Source organism: Mirounga leonina, unplaced genomic scaffold (genome assembly GCF_011800145.1).
Source record: "Mirounga leonina isolate KUSES-001 unplaced genomic scaffold, KU_Mleo_1.0 Mir_150, whole genome shotgun sequence".
In the NCBI taxonomy this organism is placed as follows: domain Eukaryota; kingdom Metazoa; phylum Chordata; class Mammalia; order Carnivora; family Phocidae; genus Mirounga; species Mirounga leonina.
In genome coordinates, this window is record NW_023270374.1 from 25626392 (window position 1) to 25645701 (window position 19310).

The following is a 19310-nucleotide window of genomic DNA, read 5'->3' on the forward strand; positions in this document are numbered from 1 at the left end:
CTCCAGCCTTCAGGTAGGTGGGCAGGAGCTACACGTAGTAGAACTCCCAACACCTTTCGCCTCCGCGGTTCTGCTACCAGAGCCTCCCGGAGGGTTGGCAGCTGTGGAGTCAGGGACCACCCGGGGGACATTTCCAGCTCGGACTGGCTGTGCGCGTGCCTGGCGGCTTGGGAGTGCTTCACAGCCGGGGACAGAATGGAAGGGGTCGCACCACGTGCCCACCAAGGGCAGGTCCCACACCGCTGTAGAGTCAACAGAGCAAACTGCGGTACAACAGAGTGACAGAGTACGTGAGACCTGCAAGGGACTTCACCTCTGAGCGGCTGTATCCTTTTCTGCAAAATGGGGGTAGAGACCATAACGGAGGATTGTGGGGACTCACCTACTGACTGTAAAGGGCTTAGAATAGGAACTGGCTCAGAGAAAGCTCACCTAGGGGTTAAACAGGTCTGTGTGGACTGCCTCCCAGCCCCCCTCGACTCCCCCTTTCAAACTCAATTCAGCCCTCTCTCTCCCCACCATTCTGGCTCTTCATCTTCCACACAGCAGCCAAAGGGAACTTTTAAAATACAAAACAGGATGTCAGTGCTATCTCAGACTCACCAGTGAGTCTGAACTTCTCTCTACTCTGGCCCTCACCTCAGGACTCCTCACTGGCTTCTCTCAGGTCCTCTGTGCCCTGCTCCCTCCTGCCCCAGGGCCTTTGTCCACATTGCCCTGTCTGCTAGGTGTGTTCATATTTTCCTCCTCTGTTAACTCTATCCCACAGCTCTCAGCTCAAGCATCACCTCTTCCAGGAAGCCCTCTGATTTTCTCATTCGTCTAATAAATCTCCTCCAGACGACCCTGAGAGACCCAGGAGGGAACATGTGTCCCCAGAACCTAAAAGAACCTGATACAGAATCATCCTGTTGTAATTATTTGTTGCAGGTTTACAAATGCCCAGAAACATCTGGAAGGAACACAGCAATCAGAGTGGCCTCTCTGGGACTCTGGGGAAAGGAGGGGAGTTTGCTTACTTCACTGGGTCAGTTTTTAAGATTAGGACAAAAATGGTGACAAAGCCTAGCTTTCCTATGGCTGTGGGGCTCAAATGAAATGAAACCAAGCAAGGGCAGGGAGAGGGGAAATAGACAAGGCGCGTTTTCCAAGCAACCAGGACCTCTCCCACCCCCAGGTCTGCTCCCAGTACATAGTCCCAAAACCCAGCCCAAACACCATCAAAATATTTATTAAAACCAAAGCAGGAGGGAACAGAGCGGTTAGGAAGGCAAATCAAAGTGCAGATTGGAGGGGGGGGCAGAGCAACAAGTGGGGTAGAGGGGCCCCTGTGGTCTGGGCTAGCGGAAGCCCTTCACCCACCCCTCCTGCCCACCTTCTCAGTGAAGGTCCCCCACTCACCTCTCCCATCTCACATCCATCCTGGGGGGCAGTTGGGGCCCTGCAGTGACCCCCTGGGGAGGGACCACCCCCTTGATCCACCCATGGCTGTCAGTCAGTCAGTCTGTCTCCCTCCCTCACTTTCCCAATAAATAAACCGCTCGGGCCTCAGCTCCTTCGGAGTAGGGCAAAGAACAGCTCAGGGACCCCTGCCCCGCTCAGGGGTATAGGGAGTTGGGGCATCAGTCCCACATCCCTCCTACCCTTTGCTGGTGCCCCAGGTTTGCCAAAGAGGCCTTGATAAATAAATAACGCTCCATTAAAGCTTCGATCAGAAAAACCTTTAAGACGACAGAAGTGCTCTCGCTGTCCTGCAAACAAGCAGGCCAAGGCCTCACCACCTGGCCTGGTCAGCACACAGGATTCTGGGGGCAGGTGGCCACCCTGGGCCTCGTGGGGCCCCTGGAGCAAGGAGACCAAAAGTGCAGTTAGAGCCCCCACCACGCGCACACATGGACTCATGCACACACACGTGGACACACTGGGGCGTGTTTTCAGTGCACGCACAGATGTGTTCACCTTCATTCCCCGGTACATGCACACACACATGCTCACACACCACTCACCCCGTGTACACACATGTTGGGTGTTGGGTGCATGCACATACACACCACAAACAGAATCCTTCCCTTCCTGGCTTGCTCAGCCTCCTGGCAAGTAGCCAGACTCCAGAGCTAGAAGCTTCTGGAGATAGGGGAGAGGGGTATAAATTAAACGTTTCCAATTGGGCTGGGAGGACGGCCAGGGGCAGGGGGCTCCAGGGCTGCAAAGACAGGGTGGGCATCTCAGGAGGCCCTGGTCCCCCCCAAGCCCCGTCAGAAATCCAGAGGGGTAAGGTCCCCAAAGTCACAGTCGAAGAGGTCTCTGATGCCCTCACCCTCCTCAAGGCCAAAGTGGTAGTCGAGGGCCTCCTGAGGGGGGGACAGGCTGATGAACTCCTCAGGGAGGAGGCCGGAGAAGTCCTCCCGCACATGTTCCAGGAGCGAGTCGGCCGCCACCAGCGGGGACAGGCGGTCCTCGTCCACGGGGGCCCGCAGGCCGCCCATCCGGGAAAGCAGAGGTTCTGGGGAGATGGGGGAGCATCACAGGCCGGGGACGGCCCGCAGGGAAGGCAGGGAGGGCAGGGGGGCTATTGTGCCTGCCCACCCGGCTGGGAAAGGGACCCTGACCTACCCCACCCACCTACCCTTCACCCACCTTGCTCCAGGCTGAGCAGGGACTGGCTGGGATCCGCAGCAGGGGACGAAGGGGGAGATGATGGCGGTGGCACTGTGGTGGCAGGGTGAACTGCCCGGTCCTCCTCCCCAGAAGCTGTCCCCTGGGACAGGGTCTTCCCAGGGCTGATCCCGCCTGCAGTCTCCTCAGGGCACAGGAAAACGTCAATGGGGCCTTGTTTGCTCTTAAGGGAGATCTGAAAGGTCTGGGTGGAGGCGGCAGGCAGGGTAAATGGAGGCTCAGCTGACCACCAACCCCACCCAGCCTGTCCTGGGCAGGTCTGGAGTCCTGGGTCTCACCTCTGAGGAGTCTACAGCTTGCAGCTGGGTCTCGGGAGGGGCCTTGATCACCATGACCATCTGCTCTGCAGGGTCTGCGATGCTACGAAGGTCCTGGCAGGTCACGTAGGCCAGGGTTGGTGGAGTCAAGGACCATATGACCTTTGACCTCTGGGGTCACCCACCCAGACAGTTCATTAAGAGCCCATACCTACTTAGTTTGTTCTGGCCTCTCCATACCCCACCCCAGGGCCTGGCACATAGTTGGTGCTTGAGATTGTCTCACGCCCTGGAGCTTCAATTTCCACATCTGTACAATGAGATCATTCTACCCACGAAATCCCAAGGTAATGATGGCTGCCTGCAATTCACGTAAATTACTTAACACAATGCCACACCTGGTGCTGAGAATTTATTCTGACCTGTGACCTTGGTGTCAGTTGGTGGTTGTCTCCAAAATTATAAACATAATTTGGGGGGCACCTGGGTGGCTCAGTCAGTTAAGCATCGGCCTTCAGCTCAGGTCATAATCCCCACATCGGGCTCCCTGCTCAGCAGGGGTCTGCTTTCCCTCCCCCTGCTCTTGTGCTCTCTCAGACGCATGCGCTCTCTCTCCCCCCCTTCAAATCTTAAAAACAAAAACAAAAAAACCCACATAATTGGGTATTCACTAAAAAAAAGCAAACAAAAAAACACTTATTTTAAAATAAAGTTTCTAGCGGCGCCTGGTTGGCTCAGTCAGTGGAGCGTGGGACTCTTCTCGGGGTAGTGAGTTTGAGCCTCATGTTGGGTATAGAGATTACTTAAAAATAGAATCTCAAAAAGTTTCTATTTTTGTGAATGAAAGGCAAATAAGAACTTAGATCTCTAACTTTGAAGCTACTGCCGTGTACCAAATCACTACTAAATAAACGTTTGCTACTGCTCGTACTGGAGTTTCTTGTTTTAGTCTGCGAAGTTTGGGGATTGATTACTTTCCCCTTTTACAGATGAAGCTGAGGCTCCGAGACGTCCCGTAACTTGTCCAGCCTAACACTGAGTAAGTGCTCAGCCCAGAACTGGCATCCAAAGCCAGAGCCCCTTCCTGAACCCAGGGCCTGGGGTCGCCTCCCTAGTCCCACTTGGATGGGGCCCCACCGCCAGTCCTGTCCCCCGCAGCAGCGCTCCCCACAGTCCAAGGATATCGCTGGCTGTCGGAGTCCTCAGACAGCAGCCGCAGCTGTGTGGTGCAGATGTGGATCAGGTGGTCCAGCTGCCGCTCACTCTCCTGGAGCTGCCGGAGGTCCTGGGTCAGTCCTTCAAGCCGCCCACCGATCCCCACTGCCGCGTGGCTGCCTCTGCAGGAGGCAAATGGAGGGTTTGCAGCTCCTGGCCCGGGAGCCCTAACCCTCACACCCAGTCTGCTGCCACCCTTCTGTGAGGCCCAAACAAGCCCTCGTCCCTCTCTGGGTCTGGCTCCTCCTCGGCTGGGAAGTGGCAGAGGGCGGAAGCTGGGCTCCAGGTCAGCCCGGCTGGGCTCCAAAGTTGGGCCTGAATGGCTGTGAGTACGACTCGTCCCTCACAGGGGGCAGGCTAAGTAGAAGATGGCTCAGGAATGCCTTGGAATACTATCCGGTTGTATAAAAGGCCGAGCATATAACAGATATACAGACACGGACGCACTTCCGAGACGTGTGGTCAAGTAGAAAGAAAAAAAATGATGCAGAATGGAATGATCCACCAAAAACTGAGAAGGAAGAGGTGTCAAAGAGAAGGGAGCAGGAAGGCCAGGGAAGGAGGTGAGAGGGGAAAACTAAAACAGGAATTAACAAGAATCAAACAGTTGTGTTAGACAATCGCACCGACGGCAACAGAGGGCAGAATAGTCATCACCTAAGGGGAGGAGGGGTGGGCAACAACTGGGAAGGAGCACAGGGATCTTTTGTGGTGCTGGACATGTTCTTCATCCTGATCTGGATGGTGGCTCCCCAGGCGAAGAAATACATGACGGTGCATTGAGCTACAGATGTATGATCTGTGGACTTTCCTCAGAGAAGCCACCTCCCCCTCTAAGCCTTGGTTTCCCCAGCGAGATGACGAGGATGCGGACAAGTCACGGTGGAGATCACTATCAGCTCCTGGACGCTGGCCTGGCCCCGGGGGCCTCAGCCTCTGCCTGCCCTCCCGAGTGGCTGGTACCTACAGCCACTGGATGTGGTTCTTGGACTTCTTGGCAATGAGCTGGATGCCCTCGAGGACATTGGTGATGTCGTAGATGCGCCGTTTCTGCACCTTCAGCACCTCGGCTGCCCAGTTCAGATCAACAACGCCATCAGCTGAGCGGCTCAGCAGCTCCAGGAAGCGTTTTGTGGTCAGATTCAGCGAGGTCTCATAGCGTGACTTCTCCCCTGGGGATTTCACACCTGGGGGTCCAGGCAAGGAGGGCTCCCTCAGCACCACATGCACACCCAGGCAGGCTAGCTTTCCCGCAGTGCAGGGCAGGAAGATGGGGGTGGGATGGGCAGATGGCTCCTTCCCCTTGGCGAAGCCAACAGGGAGGACCTGGGCCTGCTGCCTGCCAACCACACGACATTCCTCTTCTGGCTGGGGAACTCCCCACCCCCTAGGCCCTAGGGAAGCCATGCCAGGCAGCCACTCCAGCTGCCCCTCGGGGCCCCCAGAGGCCTGGCTCAGGTCCAGGCCTGACAGACCAGAGCTTACTTTGCAAGCATGTCTGTCTGTCCACACCCCCAACTTGGGCCTGGTCGAGCCCAAGCTCTGCCCGAGCCCAAGCTCTGTGGGTACCTTTTCCTGGGTGGCGGCCTCTGCCCCGGGCTGGCCCGCTGCTCTCAGCCAGGTACTGATGGTCAGTTTCCAGGTCCAACCTCCGCTTTACCTGTGGCAGAGACAACGGGAAAATGCCCAATAACCAGGAGCGAGGCCACAAGAGACCTGGCTCAGGGCTTGGTGCTCCTGGGCCACCCCTACCCCACTTTCTCTACCAGGCCACCTAAGTGTGTGAGGGAGGGGGATATCCCAGGGGACATAATCCTACCACACGGGACAGATCACCCAACCGGAGGGCAAAAGACCCGAGTTCAAGTTCTAGCTCTACCACTACTTCCATGGGTGTCTGTGGTGGTTTTAAAGTAGGTCAGCAAATTTGATACTCTTCCTTCCCAAAAAATGGGGCCTAATTCTCCTCCCCTTAAATATGGGCCAGATCTGGTAACTTGCTTCTAAGAAGCAGTGTGATGGAAGTGATGACAAGTCACTTCTTGAACTGGGTCAGAGATGCACTGGAGCTTCCTCCTTCTTTTCTATGTTGGACCACTCACCCTGGGGAGAGCCATGGCCATGTCACACAGGCCCAAGTGGCAAGGCACTGAGGCCTCCTCTAGTAGCAACATGAGTCTTAGAAACAAGTCCCCCAACCTTGGTCATGCCTTCTGATGACTGTAGCCTGGCCCAACATTTTGGCTACAACCTCAGATCCTTAGCCAGAAGCACTAGGCTAAGTCTCCTCTGAATTCCTGCCCCACAAGTCTGTATGAATAATAAATGTTTGTTATTGGGGTTTTATTTTAATTAAGTTTTTAATTTCAATTCTAGTATCATTAACATACAGTTGTATTAGTTAAGTGCTTGTTGTTTTAAGCCATTAGGATACAGGTCCCTTGGGCGAGTCACCTCCTCTCTGGTTCTATGAACATGGTGGCAGTTAGTGCTCACCACATGCTTTGCACATGTTAATTCATTCTGTCCTGTGGACCAGCAGCACAATAATGGCTCTGTTTTGGGGCACCTGGGTAGCTCAGTCAGTTGGGCGTCTGCCTTCAGCTCAGGTCATGATCCCACCCCGTATTGGGCTCCCTGCTCAGAGGGAGTCCGCTTCTCCCTCTCCCACTCCCCCTGCTTGTGCTCTCTGGCGCTCTGTCAAATAAATAAATAAAATCTTTAAAAATAATAATAATGATGGCTCCATTTTACAGATAAAGTAACTGAAGCCCAGAGAGGCCGAAGGTCCGACGGCCAGGAAGCGGCTAAGCCAGGATTCCCGTCACACACACTGGAGGATGGAGACTGCCCCAGAAGTCTCACAGGCATCTCAGGCCCATCCTGACCCACACCAGCCATACCTGCCCCTCTCTCACCCACAGGGTTTCCTGAGCTAGAACCTCATTTGGCAGCCATGCCCTCATCACACCTAGTTGCCAAGAAATCCCATCACCACAGCCACTGTCTCCTCCCATCTGGACCACTCAGCCATCTCCCCACCTCCATCTGTCCCTCTCCAGCCTAGTACCCTCTCGGCCACTTCTCCACATGAACTTCCGCTCAGACAGGTTTTCTCACAGACCTCTGCCTCCAAGCCTTAGCCCACGGGGGTTCCCTCCCGGCAGTGCCCTTCCTGCCTCCCTCCACTTTGCACGGACTCTTCCCACCTCTGTGGGCAGGCACCTTAGTTACTTAGGTCTTTCTGATCCTGCAAAAGACCGGGCCGCTTCTCCCACCAAAGCGCCTCAAACCCGACCTTTCCCCACATTATCTCTTGCTACAAATTTCCGGAGAGGTGTTGGCCTCACCCGGAAGGCAGTGCCCCCTCAGAGGCAGGCGCTGGGCCTGAATCGTCACTGTCCACCGGGGCGCCTGGTGTTAACTAACGTGCGTCGCCAGGCCCAGACCCCCCCTCTCACGGCGCCTTGGGGGATGCCCTCGGGTGTCCTGGGGACAGAAGCGCTCACACGTGCCCAGTGCCTCTGGTGTACCGAGCACTGCTAAAGAATGGCTTTACCTGCATCCAGTCATCAAACCCTCTGCCCAGGCCTTGCAACAGATGCCGTGGTGACCTCCCCTTCCCTAGGGGCCTGCAGCTCAGAAAGGTCAGTGAGAGGCAGGGCCAGGAGGTGAGCCCTAACAAGCTGGCACAGAGCCCACGTTCCTATGGACCATGTGCCCGGCCTGCCGGCAGCCTCGTCCAGAAGCCAGCCCCCCAAAAGCCAGCCTTGTCCCTTGGGCCTGAACCTAGCATGCTCCTGCCAATGGCACCCCTCATCTCCTCCCCGTTCCTCAGGCCCCTACCCACCCCTGAAGACAGGTCAATGCCACCCTGCAAAGCAAGGGCTCAAGCAGAGGTCCATTTCTGCCACTGCTCTCTAGAGATCTTGGCACAGGAGCCTAAAAAGGCAGAGGTGAAAACACACAGAACACGGGTGAAAAAATCTGGGCTACTCCAACAACCACCTGTGGAAGGGGAGCCACAGAAAGTGTGGCTCCCCCAGCCCCGGAGTACCACATAGCTGTCGAGGACTAAGGCAGGGTGACACAATCCTCTCAGAGACATAATGACAAGAAAAATGTCATTAGAGGGCAATGCATTTATGTGATCCCTTTTTGGATTAAAAAAACCTCATGAAACATTTTTCTCTGGTTTAGTTTCTAATATTTTAGAATCTCTTCTAGGAGTAACCTCTGTATGGTGTGTGAGTGGGGGACAACCACGGGGGACTGTTACGGTATCTATAAAGTATGGATGACCCACTGTTTAAACATAGAAATAAAGGAAAAACTACAATTCCTAAAACTTAAGAAAAAGAAAGCTGTCACAACCACCTTTAAAAAAAAAAACAAGCTTAGGAAAAGAAAACAGAAGGAAAAATGGATGGGGTTGGCATCCTTCAACTTTTTAGTCTCTTAACTCTTTTTCTATAGCAAATGTCTATCATATTTAACCTGTTTTTTAAACAGCCATGACAACAGGATAGAAGTGCACAGGAAGGGCCAGGAGAAATGGCTGAATTGTACAGGGCCTTGTATATGCAAGAGGTGCTCAATGAATTCTCACTGATGCAGAAGCTGAACCTGCAGCTTGTTTCAAAGACTGCCCCAAACCAGTGCCAGTGCAGAAGGTCAGAGGGGGCCACAGTTCAGGGGTACAAGAGCGGGGAGTGCTGGAGGGCCAAAGCTGGGCCCATGTTTCTGGACTTCAGCTCCAGGATGGTGCCAGGCCTCACCCCCACCCATCGGCAGAAAATGGCTCCCAGTGCTTCAATGCTGTGAGGGCAGAGGCTCCTTGCTTGCCCGTGTCTAGTACCTCTTGGGTGTTCACTAGCTCAATAACAGTTGAATGAATGGAATGCTCAGGCCCGCAAAGGCTGCCCCTGACACCGCTGGGGGTGAGGTGGCGCGCATTTCCTCAGCCCAGTCTCTGGCAGTCCATCCGAGCTTGGAGCTCAGCCTCTACTGCCCTGGGGGTCTGCTAAGGACTGTCAGTTAGTCAGCTAAATGCAGTTTTCTTCTGGCACCTGCAGAGAAAAGCCACTGGGATATAGGTGACCCGCCCCTTGGTACAATCCTCCTCCCCTGACCCATCAGAAGGGTCCCTGAACTTCCTTCAACCTTTATTAGCATCCCCAGGAGGCAAAGCATCCCAGTGGCTAATTGGTTAACCGCTCAGGAAGTCTGGACTGGTCCCACCATTTCACTAGCTGAATGACCTACCATCTCTAGGTCTCCACTTCCCTATCTGTAAAACGGGATGGTTGTTGAGTTAACTGGGTGAAGTGCTTGGCACACAGCCTGACACACAAAACAGTCTCAAAACAATGGTGGCTCCCATTGTTATTATTATTAGCATCTTGGTGATTCCAGAAGGAAGGCAGCACTGGGCGAGGGGCCAAGGGAGTTAGGGGAGACTTGCCGGGATGCCTCAGGGACCAGCTGCCACCCAGGCCCCTATAAGCAGTTGGACAGCTTCCACCTCCTTGCCCTGGCTCTGCCTCACCCCTCCCACTTGCTCCAAGCCCCCTGCTGAGACCCCATCCTGCCAGGCTGGCCTGGCCCCCCTGCCAGCCTTCCACACCCCACCTTCACCCACAGGCTCTGCCAGTCAAACTGGTCTCCACACCCAGTCCTGCAGCCCACAGGTCCAAGCTTCAGGCCTCTACTCCCTTCTCCCCTGTAATTCAGCAACCTCTTCTGGGCACCCCCAGTCCAAATTGGTCTTGAGCCTCTTGCTGCTCAGGGAACACTTTATCAAGCCATCTCCCTGGGATGTTTACTCTCTCCTGGCACTGGGGGCCTCTACTCCAGCTCCCAGAGGCCCAGCCCACCCAGGACTTCCCTGGGGGCCTAGGGGTCTGCCTGCCTGATTAATGAGGCTCCATGGCAACCAGGGCCTGTGAGGGTGGAGGGTGGCAGATGGAAGGACAGGCAGAGGGAGGGGATCAGCAGCTGGCCCAGCCACCCCGCCCCTGCAGAGAGGGCCTCCCAGCCAGGAAGCCTGTCCCCAGAGGCCCAGGCCTGCACCTGGCAGTGGAGCATCTAGGCAGGAAGGAGGGTCTCCTCAATGACTCTTTAATAGTCTGGCCCCAGGACACCCCCCTTCACCTCCCCAAGGAGCCATTACCACTACCCTGCCGCGAGTTCTGGTCTGGAGCCAGCAGACCTCAATTCAAATCCCAGCCTCACCACTTGCAGCCGTATGACCGGGGGCAAGTCACTTCCCCTCTCTGGGCCTCAGTTCAGATGGGCGCAGTGACAACACTGAGTTCACAGCATGGTTGTGTTTTAGCTGGCTCGAAGTCGGCCAGAGAACTGGCATGCAGGCAACGCCAGCTGAATACACGTGGGCCATTATTACCGGAGTCTGACCCTCGAGCGGCTCCGGGAAGCTGAGGCCCAGGGTAGAGGAGCAAACAGGGACTGGCCCGAGGTCACCCCGCACCCCGGGGCGGGGCCCGGAGGCCCAACCCAGACTCGGCCCCGCCCAGCCCGGGAGCCTCGGCCCACCCCCTCCCCCGCTGCCTCCGGGCCAAAAACCGCGCCCCGCCCGGGTCTGCACGGGGGTCCAGACGCACACTCGGCCCAGTGTCCCTGGTGTCCGTACCGGCGGGCGGCCCAGCGCAGGGCGCGGCGCGCTGGGTGTGGGCCGGGGCGCCTGCGGCGTGGCGAAGAGCAGCAGGTCGGGGTCGCGGGGGCCGGCGGCGGGCGCGGCGGGGGCCGGCGGGGCGCTGGCGTCCTGCGCCGTGGAGATGATGACGATCTGCGAGGAGTCGAGCAGCCGCAGCGCGCCGGCCCCGAGCAGGGCCTCCAGCGCCGGCGCGCATGGGCCGCCTGCGGGGGCCACGGCCATGGCGCTCACGGCCCGCGCGGCCCGGGTGGCAGGCAGCGGCGGCGGCGCGGGCCCATGGCGGCAGGCCGCGGCGAGGGCTCGATCCCGCTCCGCCCCCCGGCCGCCGCTGCCTGCAAAGTCCCGGCCACTTTTACGCGCCAAATCCTTTTTGCCGCGAAAGAGCCACGAGCCGCCGAGCGCTCTCACCATTGGCTGTCCGTACTGTGACGTAGGCGACGGCGACGGGGTCCATTGGCTGCAGCGCGCCGGACCGGCGGCGGTGGGCGGGACGGGGCGTCGGCGCGAGGAGGCGCGGCCAATCGCGCGACCGGGCGCGCGCAGGCTTTGTCGGGGCGGTGCCAGGAGCTTTCGCACTCCCCGCCCCCAGCCGGGACTGTCCCTACCCGAGGCGTGGTGGCCCCGCTCCCACCCCATGCACCGCATCCTGCTGATCCCTCTATGGAGACCTTTAGGACAGAGCGTCCGTTCTGCATTTCACACCATACGCAGACCTCACGTGACCCCTAGACTCCGCCACCTGTAGCCCCCCAACAACCTCAGTTCGGATCGCTAGAAACTGCCCTTCCTCTTTACTAGGTTCAGCCCCACCTCCAAAGCCCCAGCCGCCGCTCCCATCCTCAACTTGCCCCACCTATACCATTTACTTTCAAATCCTGCACCTGCCTTGTCCCTCTCACCCTGAGCCTGAGCAGAAGGGGGCTGCTAGAAAATGGGGAGGGACATCTGGCCCAATGCAGCTTGGGGCTTTCCTGTAAGCCCCCTTTTAGCTGGAATCTCTTCAATAGCCAATGCACAGCTTCTGCTTGAACTCATTCATTCACCCATTTATTCAGCAGACGTTTTGAGAGCCTGCTCTGTGCCCCATTCTTAGTTCAGACCTTGAAGAGCTCAGTCTAGTGAAAAGAGGAGAGGAACAGAGGTAACAAATGTTTGGAATATGATGAGGAATTTCCACCATTAACTCCATGTTAGAACTCGCAAAGGGAGGAGGTGAGGGTGCTGAGCATGAAAATGCATTTAATCCGGAGGCCCTGGGACATCTCCATCAGCCATTTCCCATTGCTCAGGTCAGCTGATTTGACCAATATTGTCCTCTCCTCTGTGCCAGGCCTTGTGCCAGCTCTGAGGGCAGAGATGTGAGACTTAATCATTTCTATGAACTTGCCTGCCATCTGGTGGGGATGACCCACAGGAAAAAAAAAAAAAGGGAGCTAATACACAAACAAGGATCAAATCCCTAGGCCCAGAATAAACATGACTTCCTCCAGAGAGCCCTCCAGAGTCGTAATTACTCACTTCCTCCATTGCTCAATGCTGCCTCTGTTCCAACACTGACCACACATTCAGTTTCTCCATCTGCCTCTCCTACCAGACTGGGAGCTCCAACAGGGCCTCCTCCCAACACTGGTCTAGTCCAGAACAGGTGCTGAGAAAGGTTAGGAAAGGAACAGGCTGGTGGCCTGAGGCTACACAGAATACAGCAAGGAGGCCTTGGCTCTCCAAAAAGAGTACTCAGCCCCTGGTTTCAGAATCACCTGGGCACTTGTTAACTTTGGGCCCACCCCAGCCTTGCCAATCTAGAATCTCTAAGCGCTCAGGAATCTGTATTTTCACCAACAATCCCTTACCCACCCCACCCCATCCCATCATGCCAGGTGATTTTTATGCAGGTTCACATTTGAGAACAAATAGTATACTGGTATAACCAAAATGTGTGGTGCAGCCTTGAATTATAGCCCCTTGAGGACAATTCTCACCTCCAGTTTCCTCATCTGTAAAGTGGGCACATTTCCCTGGCCTCTTCCTGGGTCGCCATCAGGATAAAAAACATAAGGGATCTGCTGTAAGTGTTCTATAAACTATGAGGTGGTTTAGGAAAGCAGCAGGAGTTTCCAAAGCCATTTTTGAAATTACTCATTGTAGGGGGCGCCTGGGTGGCTCAGTTGGTTAAGCATCTGACTCTTGGTTCAGGTCATGATCTCAGGGTAGTGAGATCCAGCCCTGTGTCGGGCTCTGCGCTGGGCATGGAGCCTGCTTAGAATTCTCTCTCCCTCTCCCTCTGCCCTTCCCCATCCTGTGTGCAGGTGTGTGCGCGCTTTCTCTCTCTGAAGGAAAGAAGGAAGGAAGGAAGGAAGGCAGGAAGGAAGGAAGGAAGAAAGAAAGAAATTGCTTGTTGTAAATCCTAGACTCAGCCCTAGAAGGGCCCATAGAGACCGTGTAAGCCTCTTGCTGTAGAAATGGGAAAATTGAGGCCCATTCAGAAGTAGGGACTGTGAGGTCAGCCAGTGATAGAATCTGGCCTACACTGGATTCCCAGCCACGGGATCAGCCTGTCCCCCTTCTCCCCTGATAGAGAAGCCACCATTATTAGAATGGTAGGTCTCATTTGAAATAACCAAGCCAGACTCTGACAGAGAGTAAGAGAAGCCAGCAACATTCCCATTCCAGATGGAGTTTCTTTTCTCCATATCTTCCCAAAGAGTCTCAATAACGGTAACATTTGTTTTGTAAAGTACTCTCATATGACCCAACAGTCATTCGACAAACAGTTATTGAGCACCTGTCTTCTGCCAAGCACTGCACTGGTAGCTGGAGAAGGAAGACAGATATTGCTATTATTGCCCAATTTCATGATGAGGAAGCTGAGGCCCAAAGGGCATGAGCTTACCTAGCAGATGAAAATGCTTGATGGAGGTCAAAGCTAGGGGTTTACCAAAGCCCTGACCTCCCCAAAGTATTCAAGTACCCAACCTCCCAGGTAGAAGCAGGTGCCCTTCTCCCCACAATCCCTCCTGTCCTGCTGCAGCAGAAAGGAGTGAAGACAAGAATTCCCAGTGTGAAATCAAGAAAGAGATAAGGGCCTTCTGTATCTATTAATACCCACTTGAAAGCAGCAAAGGTTTGAAAGATGGGGCCCCTTGGCCTCAAGCCTGGGAGATACTGATAAGGCTGTTCTCTACATCAACAGTTCTCTTCAGGCTGGTAGGTTTCCAAAAGCTCCACAGTTACTGGGCAGCCACTTCCAATGATGATCTCCTTTGAACCAACAATCCCTTAAGTGAAGCTTGTTTATCCACATGGTGCAGGAAGGAGGCTCAGAGAGGGGCACTCCCAGCTTAAGGTCAGAGAGCAGAAATGAGATGGGAACTTGGCCTGTTCCACTGCCAAACCCTAGTGCCTGCCCTTCATACCTCATCACTTCCTGTAAATACCCCAAGAGCCAGGCTCAGGGCTGTCAAGACTATAATGTGTGGTTTCCAAAAGATATTATGATAGATAGTGGTTTAATTAGGAGGTGCTCACCCCCATGACCACCTCCACCAACATCTAATTCTAGAGGAGTCCAAAGGGGTGGAAGCTCCTGGACCCAACATCATCCTCAATGTGGAGATATCTTTCCCTTGAGTTTTTCCAGGAGGCAGGATTGTGGAGAAATGATAGGAAGAGCTTCTGGGGCACCTGGGTGGCTCAGTCGTTAAGCATCTGCCTTCGGCTCAGGTCATGATCCCAGGGTCCTGGGATCGAGCCCCGCATCGGGCTCCCTGCTTGGCAGGAAGCCTGCTTCTCCCTCTCCCACTCCCCTTGCTTGTGTTCCCTCTCTCGCTGTGTCTCTGTCAAATAAATAAATAAAATCTTAAAAAAAAAAAAAAAGGAAGAGCTTCTGAATCAGGTGGATATAAATGGGAACCGTGGTCTGTGTGACCTTGGACAAGTCAATTCATTTCTTGAACCTCATTCAATCCACAGACATTTATTGAGCAATTGTGTCAGACATTGCACTAGGTGCTGGGGAGACAGCTGGACACAAAACAGACCTCATTTCTGATACCTGGAGCTCATAGTCCAGGGGGAGAGGCAGAATTATTTACATGAACCTGCACCACTGCACCAAATGCTCATTAAGAAGTTTGACAAACAACACAAATAATTCAAGCCTATTTATTCCACATACACCGCCTCGCCAAAGCATACATTCTTACTTTTTTTTTTTTTTAAGATTTTATTTATTTATTTGAGAGAGAGAATGAGAGACAGAGAGCATGAGAGGGAAGCGGGTCAGAGGGAGAAGCAGACCCCCCGCTGAGCAGGGAGCCCGATGTGGGACTTGATCCCGGGACTCCAGGATCACGACCTGAGCCGAAGGCAGTCGCTCAACCAACTGAGCCACCCAGGCGCCCCCATTCTTACGTTTAAAAAAAAAATTTTTTTTTTTTTTTTTTTTAGGGACGCCTGGGTGGCTCAGTTGGTTAAGCGTCTGCCTTCGGCTCAGGTCATGATCCCAGGGTTCTGGGATCGAGTCCCACATCAGGCTCCCTGCTCCGTGGGGAGCCTGCTTCTCCTTCTGCCTCTGTCTCTCTCTCTGTCTCATGAATAAATAAATAAAGTCTTAAAAAAAATTTTTTTTTCAAAAATAAATATCCAAACAAGAACATCCCATCATCATAAGGACTGCATCATTGGGAGAAATGATTCTGTGGTGACTTAATTTTATTAAGGGGGAACAGAGACATCCATTGTTGAGTTCTGGCAGAGGGAGGCGGGGAGTTTTACGTCTGCAACATCCCATTGGTCTCGAATGATCCCTCAATTGCTACACTGAATTCTCTGACGCTTTGCTGTCCCTGGAGATGTTCTTTCACAGTACCAGTTCTGGCTGTGTCTGAACACAGGGTTCTTACCCATCTGAGAGGCCATCAAACATAAGGAGCAAGGCTTAGGAGTCAGGCAGACCCCAACTATGTGGCTTGGCTAGATGACCTTGAGTAGGTGACTCACGCTCTTGAAGAGCTTGGCTTGCCCAGTCTGTAAACAAGGGGCAAGGGCTCCCTTATAGGATGTGTGTCAGGGTTAAATGAGAAAACAAGCAGATTTGGCAAACTGTCCCCCAGGTATGATTCCATTTGCCCATGGAGTATTTTGTTTTTCTGAATTGTGAATTAGTTTAAAAGTTTCTTAAATTGGGAAATGCTATATAAAAATTCAAATATCCGGCTTTCCTTTAAAACAGTAATATCTGGCAATACGAGGCAGGCCATCACGGTGCTGAGCCAGAGCCTTGACCCTCTAGGCCACCGTAGTCCCTGCCTGGCCTGCCTCACTCAGTGCCCTTACTTGCCCTGCCATTCAGGGATCCGAGTTTGCAATCCCCGACGCCTGTGCCTGGCACAGAGTAAGCCCCCAATAAATGTTAACTACTACTAGCGATACTCTTACTGCTGAGGAGCTAACCAGCACCTGCACAGCTCCTCTGCTTTGCAGGTAACTAAAGAGAAGACATGGGCAAGGAAGAGTAGAGAAAGTGGGCATTCGTGGTGAAAGAGGAGACATGGGGCTTGGTGCCAGCCAACAGCTGCCCAGCTGTGTGGCCTTGGCTAAGTCCTTGGCCATTAATCAGTCCATATGTTCAGTAGTGTGTGGGCCAGAGGGTCCAGGGTATGGCCTAAGTGGATAGGTCTCAGGTCGATAAGCCATCCTCCCTTCCCCCAAACCCCGTTACCCACTGAACTCATGGTCTGGGGGCCTCTCCTTTCTCCAAGGCTCACCCAGTGCCACTTCCCTTCTCTGCATCACCCCCAACCTCTGAGAACTGTTTCTGCTTTTCCAGGGAGAGGAGGAAAACCAGACAGAGTAGCCGTGCTTGCCTGGAACAGGGCTGCAGAGCCAGCAAAGCACCCTTAGAGCAGAGGGGCTCTAAACTGTCATCTGTAAAAGGAGAATGGTAAAAAATAGTGTTTACCGGATAGGGTGGCTGGGACATTAAAGTGCTTAGGACAGTAGCAGGCACATAGAGAGTGCTCAGTAAATGTCAGCTGCTGTTAGGAATCAGAGGAATCACTGAAGCAGCTTGCTTTCATCTCCTCTTGAGGCGGCAAGGAGGCAAAGGAAACTGTTCGAGAGAGGCTGCAGAATAGAATTTTCACAGAGCAATCCCTGCACTCCCCACCCCCACCCCAGTAGGCACAGGTAGGCACAAAGATAAGGAGAAAAATATGTTGAGAGGGCAATGAAGTATAATAGATAAGGTGATCCCATATTCCATAGATTCTAAGATTCCCCCCCATATTTTAATATCTCTGAAGTTGAGGTGCATCATACAATCAACGGCATGTCCTAAATCGTAGTTGGTAGCTCTTTTCTTTTAGGGGCTCCTAATAATGTCATAGCTCATCTTTGATGGCACCTTAGAAGTAATGAGATCTAGTGTACAAAACGCGCTGGGCACGGTGCCTGCCATGTCACAAGCCCTCAGATTATTCTCATGATCTTCAGCATCACCAGCACATTCGAGGTTGGCCATGGCAGAGCAAGCAGCTTTTCTTCCTTTTTCTCGCTGACACCTGCTGACCTGCATTTGGTCCCCGGGGTTGACAGGCACATGGCAAATGCAGTTAAGGGAGGGGAGGGAGGGAGGCCTCAGGATAGGAAGGGAATGGCTTTTTATAATATATTAAGATATTCAGAGAGGAGGAGCCAGGGACTTTTTTTTTTAACAACAAAAAAAATCCCTGCTGGAAGCCAGAGTTATATATATGCCAAACAGGCCAGGAAACCCAGCAGGCCTCCTGGAGCTGGCAATGAACCGAATCAGGGGCATTGTGTCCAGGCCACTGGCTGGCTGAGGGGGCATTGTTAGGGCCTGGCCCTGTCTGGGAAGAGGGGGCTGGAGGGGTCAGGGGGAGTGTGTTCCCATGACTCCCTGGGGAGTAACAACAATTGGGACCAGCTGGGAAGCCCGCATGCCAGGGGCCCCAGGGCTGTAGGGGGCTGAAGAGATGGGGGCGGGGCGGGGAGCAAGGTCAGGACTTCCTTTCTCAGGTGGTGGGGCAAGGCCTAAGGAGGGGGAACATGGGGGTCATTCACTACACCCCTCTTCCTCACTCCCCACAGCCCCGGGCCACATAGTCTCTCCACATTACACCCCATATGTGCCCACTTCTCTCCACCTCACAGGCCCACCCTGATCCAGACCGTCACGGTCTCTCACCCAGACCCCGGTGTGGCTTCCTCACTGGATCCTTACTCCAGCCCGGCTGCCTACATTCTTCTCCACTTGTAGCGAGAAGAATCTTTCCAAAATGTAAATCACATCGCATCACTCCCCTGCTTAAACCTGCCAAAGGCTGCCCACAACACTTAGAAGAAAACCCAAACCACTTAGTGTGGCCCCCAGGCCCGCCTGATAGGCCCAGCCAGCTTCTCAGCCTCCAACTCCAGCGCTCCAGCGCTCGGGCGCACCCCCACCCTGCACTCTGTCCCAGCCACACGGGCCTCCTGCCAGGCCCGGGAATGCTTTCCGCTGGTTCCCTCTTCTGTGCCCTTTGCAGATCCTGTGCCGGGAACACCCTTCCTCTGTATCTTTGCATGGCTCTCTCCTCATCATGGGTCTCAGACAGGCCTTCCCTGGAAAATAGACCCCTCCTGTTCTCCCCTTCCAAGTCATTCTATTACACTGCCCTGTACTGCTGACTTCTAGCACCCACGGCTCTCCAAAACGATCGTATTTGTGTATTCACATGTCAGCCTTCCCTCCCTAGACTATAAGCCTCCCGTGGGCAGGAGCTGGCCCTTTCATTACCGAGTCCTAGTGTCCAATATCACCGGGTACTTGGTACTTAGTAAGGACTCAGCCAACATCAGCCTGTATTTTTCTTATTCCTGTGCTCAGGGCTTGGTAAACAATGACACCTGCCATGTGGTCAGGCTGGGAAGGTCACTCTCAAGCAAAAGTTCTGAATCTGATCCATGAACCCAAGTTCCAGGAACTTGGACAGAAACAAAATTCCATCTGTATATTCACCAGCCTCTGACTGCAGAACATCTTGCATTTCAGGCAGGCCACAGACAGGAGGCCTATTAGCAGCACCGGGCCTTCATTGGCAACAGAAACCACAGCTACTTCCATGACCTGTCACAGCTGCTGCAGGGTCTTGAGGTATTGTTTATGCCTAAGGCACCTGTGAAATCATGACACTTCTAGATCGGCCACTGTTTATTTAGTGTGTTTAAAAAAAAAAGGCATATATTACTAAATTACAAATTTAAAAATGTTTTGATAATTATCTCAAGTCAATATAATTCTTGTCTTTTGCAATCCTATGTATTTATTTAGAGAGAGAGAGAGATCACGCACGCATGAGCAGTGGGGGAGGGGGAGGGGCAAGAGGAGAGAGAATCTTTAGCAGGTTCCACGCCCAAGAGTCAGGGGCTTGATCTCATGACCTTCAGACCTGCGCTGAGATTAAGAGTCAGAGGCTTGACCAACT

The 19310-nt window shown here is 53.8% G+C and overlaps 1 protein-coding gene across 1 annotated transcript; it reads right to left on the reverse strand.

Moving 5' to 3' along the window:
* Window positions 1-1706: 1706 nt before the first annotated feature.
* E2F1 (E2F transcription factor 1) lies at window positions 1707-11278 on the reverse strand. The gene is given in 9 exon segments (XM_035005625.1): window positions 1707-2503; window positions 2638-2860; window positions 2955-3069; window positions 4118-4270; window positions 5116-5335; window positions 5718-5808; window positions 10801-11142; window positions 11144-11173; window positions 11249-11278. Coding segments are annotated over 9 exon segments (1452 nt in total). The 3' UTR covers window positions 1707-2255.
* Between the last annotated feature and the right edge of the window lie 8032 nt (window positions 11279-19310).